Genomic DNA, 10,143 nt, shown 5'->3' on the forward strand with positions numbered 1-10,143 from the left:
GTCGAGGGCCCCAGCCAATCGGAGCGTGGGTTTCTACAAGCCTCGCGTTGATTGGTTGCGCTGAGGGAGAGGGCGGGGCTGGAAGAGGCCACCGGGTTCCTAGTCCCAAAGGAGCTTAAGGTCCCTGCTAGAGCCAGGGACCCGGCAGCCGGGCTTCAGATCACAACCCGGGCAGAGGGGAGGGCCTTCAGCCTCCCCGGAAAGCTGCGTTTCCCGCAGTGATTAGAGTAGCGCTCATGCCCTGGTAGGTGTCGAGAGGGGCGAGACCAGTTGGGCACCCACCCTGGGCTAGATACTTGTTCACACACCTTTGTAAGCTTCCCCCAGCCAGGTGAGGTAGGGAACGACGCCGAGTTTTCCAGCAGGGGACAGACCCCGAGCCTGGACGTCACTGAGCCAGCAAATGGTGGCTCTGGGACTGGAACTCAAATTTGCTAAAAATAGTCTTTTTATTCCACACCAGAGCACTTTAGCTAGCAAGTAAGGAGTCTTACTTCTAGGTAATTTAAACAGATGGGGGCCAGCAGGTGGCGTGGTGGTTAAAGGCGCTGGATTCCCACATGGCTGACCACAGTCTGAGTCCCAGGCCTAGTGGTTTGCTTTTTCACTTTCCTTCTCTCCCTCTCTCTCTCTCTCTCTCTTCAAACTGGAAAATAATACTAATATAGTAAATAAAGGTAAATAATTATTCTTTAAAAAATTATGTGGATACATACATGCACTCCTTTATCAAATAATGCGTCTGTTCCTGGCCTCTGCTTTGGCCAGCTAAGTGGAAACAGTGAGGGAAGAACTAGACTGGGAAGTTAGTCTAACACAGAACACCTGTTCTCAAACAGAATCCATCACAGTGGGAGAATGACAGGCCGTGAGACTACAGCACCAGGTAGAGGGGATACACGCCCCCCACCCCAGGCTGTCCGCTTCCTCCTCTCTGCTGGTCCTTCAGGAGACCCTAGCCTAAGAAAGTCATGACAGCCATAAAAGAACAATCTCCGTTTATTAAACATGATTTTTCTGTTTCACCACACACTCCAGAAAAAAAGGAAGGGGGGCTGGGAGTGGAGAAAAGGGGTCAGTGGTAGGGGACAGAGAAGGCTGGGAGTGGGGAGGGGAGAACGAGAAAACAAAATAAAACAGGTAGGAAGAATATCTCCCTACCCTTAAGGTGGTGGGTGGGGAGGTTAGCAGAGGGGCGGGGGGGAGGGGGCCAGGAAGCTCTGTACAGAGGGGTCGCCCCCAGCCCACACACACACCCCCCGGATATGTACAGTACAAACCCCAGATAATTACAACAGCCAAAGAGGAGGAGGAAGGACGGTCCAGGGGTAGGGCCTGAGGTGGGGAAAGCAGAGGGAGGGCACAGGGATAAAATCTCACATATTTACAACTTTTATATAAGTATAAATTTGGCCCCGGCTGGGTGTATGTGTAGGAGATGGGACTGAAGGGGAACTGTCCATACAAAAGAAAGAAGGATGGAATCTGGGAAGAGTCTCAATACCAAACGCAAGAAGGGATGAGGGGGCAAGGCTGGGTAGGGGACAGCAGTCAGGGAAGAGGGGGTTCCAAGGAGGGGCTTCTCCCCTCCCATGGCCTATCCACCCCAAACCCCATCCATCCTACCTCCCCTATCCCGCCAGAGAGCTATGTACAGAGAAACACCGAAAAATTGTGGAGCTGGCGGGAGGGAGGGAGGTGGAAAGAGATTGGGGGGGGAGGATGAGAGGGAAGCCCAGCCCTGTCCTACCTCCCCTAGGGGGACAGAGTCATGGAAGGGGGCCCCCCAACACCCCTCCTCCAACACAGGTCCCCCCACCCTGGGGGGAGAGAGACATGGCTTTTCCTAGAGTAAGTTCCCCCCTCCCCCTGGGAGTAGAGACCAAGGAGAGGGGAGGGGCAGGGGGTGGTGTGTGTCAGGGCAGGGCAGAGCAACTAGTCTGTCCTGCCCGACACACGCACCCCCAAACCCTAGCCCCTCACCCTAACGAATTCCACCCCACCCAACACACTGGGGGAGGGGGGGGGCTAAGGCCCGCTCGGGGACCAGCCGAGAGCAGATCAGGTGTGGGAAGAAGGGGAGACAACTCCCATTCCCCCCTTGCCGCCCCCTCCCTGCCCCGGTGGCCCCCTCCACCCCATCTGGGTTCTGGGTGGGGAGGGATTAAATTTAAGAGTGGTAGGAGGAGAAGGAGTTTGTGCGTGCTGAGCCCCCCCAGACGCTCCTGAGAAATCAAGGGGTAATAGGGCCCCCTCACCCGGGGTCCCCTCCCCATAACAAGGGGGGCAGGGGAGGCCAAAATGGGGCGGTGGAGGGGAGTTAGATTGTCAGCTCTGGTTACTGCTAAAAAATCACCCTGAAGTTGAAAGTTTGGAGGTGCCACACCCCCAGGTTGGGGGTGAGGGTCTGTCCCCCAGTGCTCAGGGGAACGATGAGGCAGAGGGTGGGGATAGCACCCCAGAGTGAAGGGGTCTGTGTGGGGTAGGTGGTGTCCTGGGGCAAGGGTCCCCGGGGGTCAAAGGGGGTCAGCACCCCGACAGGAAGGAACAGGGGGCGGCTGAGGGTCCCCGCTCTCCCTCCTGGAAATGGTGCAGTGGGGTGGGGGGATCAGGGCCCCCAGGGAGGCATTCAGGGAGGCACTCCCGCTGTCCCTCGGTGACGTCCAGTCCTGGTGGTTGACGCTGTAGGGTGGGGTGCGCGGGGAAGGAGGTCTGTGATGCTGGGCGGGCTAGTGGTCTGCGGTGTTTCGGAACTCGCCGTTCTCCGTGATCTGCAGCCGGGGTGGGGAGGCCCCCCCCCGCCAGCGGCCCCCCCCCGAGCCAGCCCACTCCACAGTCATGTCCCACCCCACCCCGAGCCCCGACCCCACCATCCTATTCCGTCTCTCACCTGCAGTAGATGTTATATCCTCTGGAATCAGGGAGAACAGAGTCTCACCCCCAACTCCTAAGAGGGGCCTCCAAGCTTTCAGCCCAGTGTGTCGCACCAGGAAACCAGCGCCAGGGCAGCAGCGACCTCCTCACCCCCAGCTCACCCCTCTAGCTGCACCTCCAGTCCCTTCCCAGCCCACCCTCCTCCCCACGGACCCCCTCCAGCCCGCCCCCAGCCCGAGGTAGAAACTTTGTACTGAGGAACCAGGGGAGGCAGCACAGCAAAACCTCATTAATCCAAACCCCCACGGATTTGGAATTTTTTCATAATTTGAACAAAAACTGGGCTTGAGTTTGCCTTTATCTGTGAAGAAAGGGTGTGCTAAGCAAATCAGTGGGGGAAATGTGTCTGTAGGAGGGGATATTTAACCTATACCGGAAAACAGACTTTGCAACCCTATCTGTTCATTAACGCAGGCTGCCTGAGGCCGGGGTGGGGAAAGAGCCTTGCCCGCTGAGTGCCATTTACTGTAGGTACTGTGAAGACACGCATGGCATTAAATAGACAGTCACTCAGTTTTGTCACTTATTCAGCCTGGCCATCTTCTCAGATACAACGTTCCGAATTAGAGAGGTTTAACTGTATGGGGGGAAGGGAAGGGGTGCAGGGAGGGACGCGGGGACTGGAGATCTGGTGGGAGGGCTGCCTCCACACTCAGGACGGAAAGCACCGGGAGCCCCTGCGGACGCGGACGCGGCGTGCCCCACTCTCCGCACCCCCAGGAAGCAGAGCTGGCTCCATTTCTTCCCACCCCCACTCTCCTTTCAGCCCCTGTTCCTGGGCTCCCAGTCAGAGGGTGACGGGTACCAGGCCCCACTCCCACCCATGGTCCTATTCTCATCGCCTCCTCTTGCTCCTGGACCAACTCCAGGTTCCTGCTCTCAGCCCCACCTCTGTTCCTCTGCTGAGAGAAGAAAGCCATCTGAAGCCTACATGGCCGGGCACTCACTCAGCTTTTTAAAACGCGGGCTTAGGACAAACTTGTGAATCAGTGGCTATGCTGTGGAGAGACCAATACCTTACAGTGGTTTACAACAAAGGTCCTAATTATGCTTTGGGTCACAGGGCGTTTAGGCCAGCACTGTAGCTGCACCCAGGGTCGCCCCACCCACCGTCACCTCCACCCTACTACAAGCACATTCTCAGGGGCTTCCAGATCAGCTCTCCCTTCCAGCCAGGACCAGGTTACCCAAGTCCCAGCCGTAAGCAAAGCTGCCCTCTCGGCTTGCTCATCTCGCGCACCATGTCAGTGCGTCGGTGTGGCGGGGACTGCACACGGTAGGGTATCCCGAGCGGGGCAGGCCAGGGGAAGAACCGCAGCTCCCCTGCTCGGGCTTGTCTGCTGGCACCGCACACGGGCATGTCCCCTACACCCCCATGGACCCAAATTTAGAACGTAGATAAATTAGGGTGCCATTATTCATTTTACAAAAGAATTCACTGCGGGAGTCTTTTAATGGTGCGGTCCCCTGGTGCCTTTTAGCATCTGCTCACAGACCTCTAAGGGCTCTGACAGAGGCTGGGCGGGCAGAGGTAAATTACAGGGTGGAGCCACTGCCCACTGCAGATCAAACCCACAGGAAAGAAAGCATTTCGGAGATGATACTGTGGCCGCAGGTCCCCATTTACGGCTTTCAGGTGGCATTACGTGTCCAGCAAGGCCACGCGGTGGGGGAGGTGAGTGGCATGAGCCGCCCGGAGCGTGGGCTCTGGCAGGAACAGAGGCGCTTGGCCTGCTGTCCCTGGTGTCTGCCTGGGAAGCTGCACGAGGGAGAGGCTCGCCCCACTATGACTCCCAGGCACATGGCCAAGTCCATGCCCTGACCACTGTCCTGGCTCCTCCTGGTTCCAGTCGCCCTGCCTACCATCAGGTCTCTCAACAGCACTTTCGTCAGGGTCCCCCAGAGTCTCCCTGAGTTAACTACCCACTCCTGATTTCCACCCAGGGGCGCCTCACAGATGTAAGGGAGTGGAAGGAGTGAAAGGAAGGCCAGAGATCCAGGCTCAGGGGAGGAAGAGGAGACCCCAACCTACCTGCTGCAGCCAGCACAGCCCCCACACCCAGGGTCACCCCACCCACCGTCACCTCCACCCTACTAACAGACCCACTCCAAGTCCCAAACCCTGAGGACGCTCTGGTGAAATGGGGGGTGACAGACAGACACTGGAGAGGTGGAGGAAAAGGGGGCAGGAGGAGGCTGGGAGGCCGGGCTGTGTGCAGCGGGCGTGGCCTGAGTGCTGGGGGGGCGGGCACCTAGGGGGGATCGTGGTACTGCTGAGGCCGCGTGGGCAGTTCGGGAGGCGGTGCGAGTGTTTGCTATGGCTGGTGCTTCAGGAGAGGGTCTGTGCAGGAAGGGGGGGTCCGCAGGGGCAGGTGCTCTGGGTGTGCGGGGCAGCAGTGAGAGGGGAGAGGCTCTGGAGAGTTGAAGGGGAGTGGGCTTCACGACCAACCTGCAGTGGTCCGCAGTCACCTCCCCCTGTGTCCTCCGCCCGTGGTCAAAGCGGAACCAGGAGAATTACCTGATGAGGAGCTGCAGGGGGAGAGAGTGGGGTCATGGGGTCAGGAGCCTTGGTGGTGGTGGTGGAGCCTGGTGGTCAGAGCAGAGGAAGGAGTATGGGTAGGAGAGTGGGCAGATTTCCGGGAAAGCTAAGGGGAAGGGTGTTGAAGGGAGGGCCTAAAAGCTGGCTGAGAAGAGGAGGGTGGGCAGCAGGGAGCTGGAAAGTGAGTCGGGAGGGCCGGAAGCGGGCTGGACTTCCACCGAGGGAGGGGAGCTCAGAAGGTGGGAGGGCTTCGGGACCTGAAGAGCCAGAAGAGAAAGCTATACAGGGGCTGTCCAGGAGTTAGAAAAACTGAGGTGCCAAGAGAAGGGATGGGAAGCCCGAGTCTCCAGGGCACCCCCGAGGCCTGGGGGGGGAGGGTGTAGCTCACACTGCTCTGGGCTCTGTTCTGGCAAGCAGTGGCTGCTAGCCCTCTTGGCCTTGAGGAACTCAGAGGAAGCTGGACTCCCCGCCTTGAGCGGGAGTGGAGAAAAGGGGCAGGGGTCCCAGGAACCGGGCGGGCCGTGGGGCAGGAGGACCGAGGTTCTGGCCGGAGCGCCTGACGCAGACAGGATTGGGAAGACGGGGCAGGGAGGCACGGGGGTGGGGCTGACGCTGCCGGGAGTGACAGAGGCACAAGTGATGGGATGAAGATGGGGTCGCTGCGGCTGCTGGGAGCAGCCAGGAGACAGACGGCGGACAGTGGGAAGGACAGATGGCCGTGGGGTGGGTGGCTGGCGCTGTGAGTGCACGAAGGACAGTGGGATGGATGGGGATGGGACACGGAGAAGATAAATGACATTGTAATTTCCACCTGAGCGTCGAGCAGCCTCTTCTTGGGCTCAGGCAGGGGCTCAGCCATGGCGGGGTGGTCCCGGCGCAGCTCCTCCTCCACCAGCATCAACCTGAAGGGACGGGCTTCAGTGGGGTTAGTGGCGGGCACAGGCTCGGAGCCCGCCCCCGGAACTCCTGATCCTGGGGAACCCCCGCAGCTCTCTGGAAGAGCCTGAGGCATCCTTCTCTCCCTCCCTTAGAACTCGCCCTTGTCTCCCCACCTTCCTCGCAGGGACCCCCACACCCCCTGCTAAGAAATGCTCTGTGCCTCTGAGGCCTACCCCAGCCCTCCAGCCTCACAACTGGGACATCAGTGCCCCTTCCCCGAACCCCCTGTGGCTGATGCCACCCCAGTGAACCTAGCCCATCTCCAGTGACCGCCCCAGGACACCCCTTACCCAAGAGGGGTCTCTACAGTCATTGTCATTCCCCAGTCTCCCTGCCTGTGGTGAAGACTGTCAAGGTGAGAATCTCGTAAAGGACATTAGAATAGTGGCTTTCAAAAAAAAAAAATGTTTCAAGTCAAGAAGCCTTTTTCTTCTAATTAAATCTTACTCAAAATACATTTAGAATGGATCAAAATGGAGCTGGCTTAGGTTGGAGTGGGGCCCAGGATCTCCTCCCCCACCCCCTGCAGGCTCCTAAGATAACTGGCCCCTTGCTGAGGCAGGCCCGAGGCTCAGCAGGGCAGTTAAAGCCACAGGGGCTAGAAGGTGCTAATGGAACACCTTTCCATGGTGGTGAGGGAGGGTCTTCCCAGGACTGGGGGGGTCAGGGGTTCGGATCCCTGGCCTAGGCGGAGTCCAGGCACAGTAATGGCTGGGCAGTCATGGGGCTATTTCCCAAAGGCTTCCGAGGTGGCACTGTCGAGGTGGCACTGTCTCGACAAAGATCAGGGTTCCATGAAGGGTCCCTTAGGGCGCTAAGGAAGCTGCATAGAGGCTTCTCCCATCTGGCGGAGGTGGGAGGGGCAGCCCTGGGGTGGGGGTGGACTTCCTGGCGCTCTCCTGAGTCTGGGGAACGGGATGGAGGAGCCCACTCACGCCCTCTCCAGCTCGGACTCTGCCTTGACACCCTCCCCAGGCCGCCCCTCACCTGCCAATGATGCTCTTGATCTGCGAATCCTTCTCGGCCTGCTGCTGCCTTAACCTCTTCTCGCTCTGCTCCAGGCGGGCCTGGTACTGCATCAGGATTTTGCTGGTCTGCTCTTCCTGGGACAGCAGCCTCCGCTCGTACTCCTCCAGCTTCCGGTTGGACATGTGCAGCCGCTCCTTCAGTGAGTGGATCTCCTCCTCGTACTCCTTCACCTGCCCGCCGGGCACACGACCCCGCACTGTGAGGGTCTCTGCTCTGAGGCCACCACCCAGCCTCTATCCCAGGTTGCCAAGCACAGCCGCTGCGTGGTGAGGGCCCTCCAGCAGCCTTCCCCAGCCCTCTCCCTGCCCCCTGGTCATACCGACACACCTGCTTTTGAGAAGGCCCTGCCAGGACACTGAGGTTCCCTCAAAATGGGCCAAGGTCACAGACGCCCAGACCCAAGAGGTATGTACATCCCTCACATGCATGTGGACACAGGAGACGCACACAGAAACCCAGACAGACTCACAGACACAGAAATAAAAGACACGGTGACTTCTCAACCCCTTAGCCAGGCCCCAGAGCATGGGGGAGACATAGGAAGAAAAGACACTGGATGTGCCTACCCACCCCCACCCCGCTCTGCCCCAGGGATAGGGGGTCTTCAAATGCCCCTGGAAGGCTGAGAACCAAAGAATGACTCTTAATGACCCTGGGAGTTAGGGCTGGAAGAGCTCTGAAGCATTTCATCTGCCCGAGGGCTCCAGCAGGTAGAGCTCCGCTGTCTCCGCAGAGCAGCCACCAGTTACAGGCAGCTACCTGAGACCGAAATAAAACAAAGTACCCACTCCTGGATCCCGGCTAGCCCTTCACAGCGGGGAGTCTCACTGGTGGGGCCAGTCTAACCCCCTCTCACCAGGAACCCCTCATCTCACACCTCGAACAGGAAAAACCAGCACGAGATACTACTTTCTCATTCTCTGAAAAGGGTATCACAGCCCCCACCTAGATGCAGAGGAGACAAGCAAAGTAACTGCCTACACTGGCTGCCTTGGGGCCTTAGGGCTCGATTCTGGCATGGCATTTGCTGGACCAAGTCCAGTCAAATCGATAGTGAAGTTTCCTGAGCTCAAAGACCACATCCCCAAGAAGCCACTCTCTGCTCCCCATGTTGGAGATGCCTGTTCTTCACATGGAGCCTAACCCTGCAGCCGCCCTCTCCATCAGGACCCTGGGGCTACGGCGGACCCATGTAACTTTCTTTCTTTTTTTTTTTTGCTATAGGGCGCGTGCGCTCGCCAGACAGACAGAGAGAGACAGAAAGACAGAAAGTGAGAAATCACCCCCCAGGGGGGATAGCCACACCACAATCCCTTCTCCTCCATTCTCCTCTCGGGATCTTGGGCACGCACGCACACGCGCCCGGCGTGAGTTTTAAGCCACCAGGTCCGGGATGTGAACCATGGTCGACTACGTGGGAGTCCAGTGACATAGCCATTACGCCAACTGCTAGTCCCTCCATGTAACTTTCTACGAAAGTTTCTCTGGTGTCCCAGAGACCCTGACGTCGGTCGCCCTCAGCTGCCACCAGGCTAGTCTGGATGATCCTCCCACACCTAACTGATACACTTCATTTTACCGCATGCTGCCCTGCCCAGCGATGCCACCCCTCTCCTGGGACAGTGACCAGGTGAGCCAGACATCACTCGTCACGCAGTTGCAACCCCTTCTGCCCTGCCGCTTTATCAGCTCCCAGTACCCATGAGCAGACAGGAGCAGGGCTTGTGCTCTCCCTGGGGAGGAAGTTGGAGCGAAGCCGAAAATAGACCACGTTTCCCTCAGATAGCCTCCGTGCACCGAACCCGCAACACAGCTGGGACTGGCTTTGAAGTGCCGGTTGTACCAGGTCCCCCCAGTGGACGGAAGGGTCCTCGAGATCAGGTCTGTGTGTTTGCTTCCCGCCTGACTACCAGACCCTGGAAGTCTCCCCGGCGGGGCTGGGGGCTGGCGGGGCCAGGCGTACCCTATCCAGCCGGCTCTCATCCATTGATTTCGAGTACTCCTTGAGCTTGTACTCTTCCCGCTCAATATGGGCGCTCTCGATGTCGGCCGACAGGTGAGGCATGTTGGAGACCCACGCCACCGTCCGCTCAGAGGCTGGCATCGTGGGATTCAGTGTGGAGGGCGTCTGAGAATGCTGGGAGCAGGCGAGGTGGGGGCAGACAGGACAGGTGGGAAAAGGCAGGGTGCATTTAGTGGGGGAGTTGGCCACAGGAGAGGACCACCCAGTCCTACTGCCCTGCTCTAGCCGTTAACACCTTCCCAGTGCTCGAAACGACCTGGCATGTCTGCGCTCGGACCAGAGTGCGCAGGGCAGGGCCTGCCGCTCGCTGTACCGGACGGCACGTGGCACATGGCCCACCATCCACACTGCTTTATGACGAGGGTGGTGAGAAATGGTGAGCGACTCCAGACCCCCGATTCTCCTCCGTCCCCACCCCCTTCCCACTTCCTTCTCTCCTCCCTGCTCTTCGCCCACCCGGCCTTCCCCCTACCCTCACTTACCTGCTTGGTGATGGAGGGCTTGAGCCCCCCGCCCCCTCCGCCACCGCTGCCCCCGCTGCCCCCAATGCAGCCCTCCTTGCTGAGGCTCTGTTGCCGCGGGCGGGCTGGGCCGTAACTCGGCTCCGGGGACTGCAACAGATTCCCGCTGGACGGCCGGGGTTTCTGGGCAGCGCTGACTGTCAGCTGCTGAGACTTGC

The 10,143-nt window shown here is 59.1% G+C and overlaps 1 protein-coding gene across 1 annotated transcript in view; it reads right to left on the reverse strand.

The window, feature by feature from the left end:
* Positions 1-2,093: 2,093 nt before the first annotated feature.
* SYNGAP1 (synaptic Ras GTPase activating protein 1) overlaps positions 2,094-10,143 on the reverse strand; it is a 30,983-nt gene continuing 22,933 nt past the window's right edge. The window contains 6 exon segments of the mRNA XM_027770213.1: positions 2,094-2,771; positions 5,453-5,463; positions 6,285-6,375; positions 7,400-7,611; positions 9,405-9,578; positions 9,947-10,143. The exon segment at positions 9,947-10,143 is cut by the window's right edge and continues 19 nt beyond it. Coding sequence (XP_027626014.1) covers positions 2,630-2,771; positions 5,453-5,463; positions 6,285-6,375; positions 7,400-7,611; positions 9,405-9,578; positions 9,947-10,143 — 827 coding nt within the window. The 3' untranslated portion in view covers positions 2,094-2,629.

The sequence above is a fragment of the Tupaia chinensis genome, unplaced genomic scaffold (genome assembly GCF_000334495.1).
Source record: "Tupaia chinensis unplaced genomic scaffold, TupChi_1.0 Scaffold000116_1, whole genome shotgun sequence".
In the NCBI taxonomy this organism is placed as follows: Eukaryota; Metazoa; Chordata; class Mammalia; order Scandentia; family Tupaiidae; genus Tupaia; species Tupaia belangeri.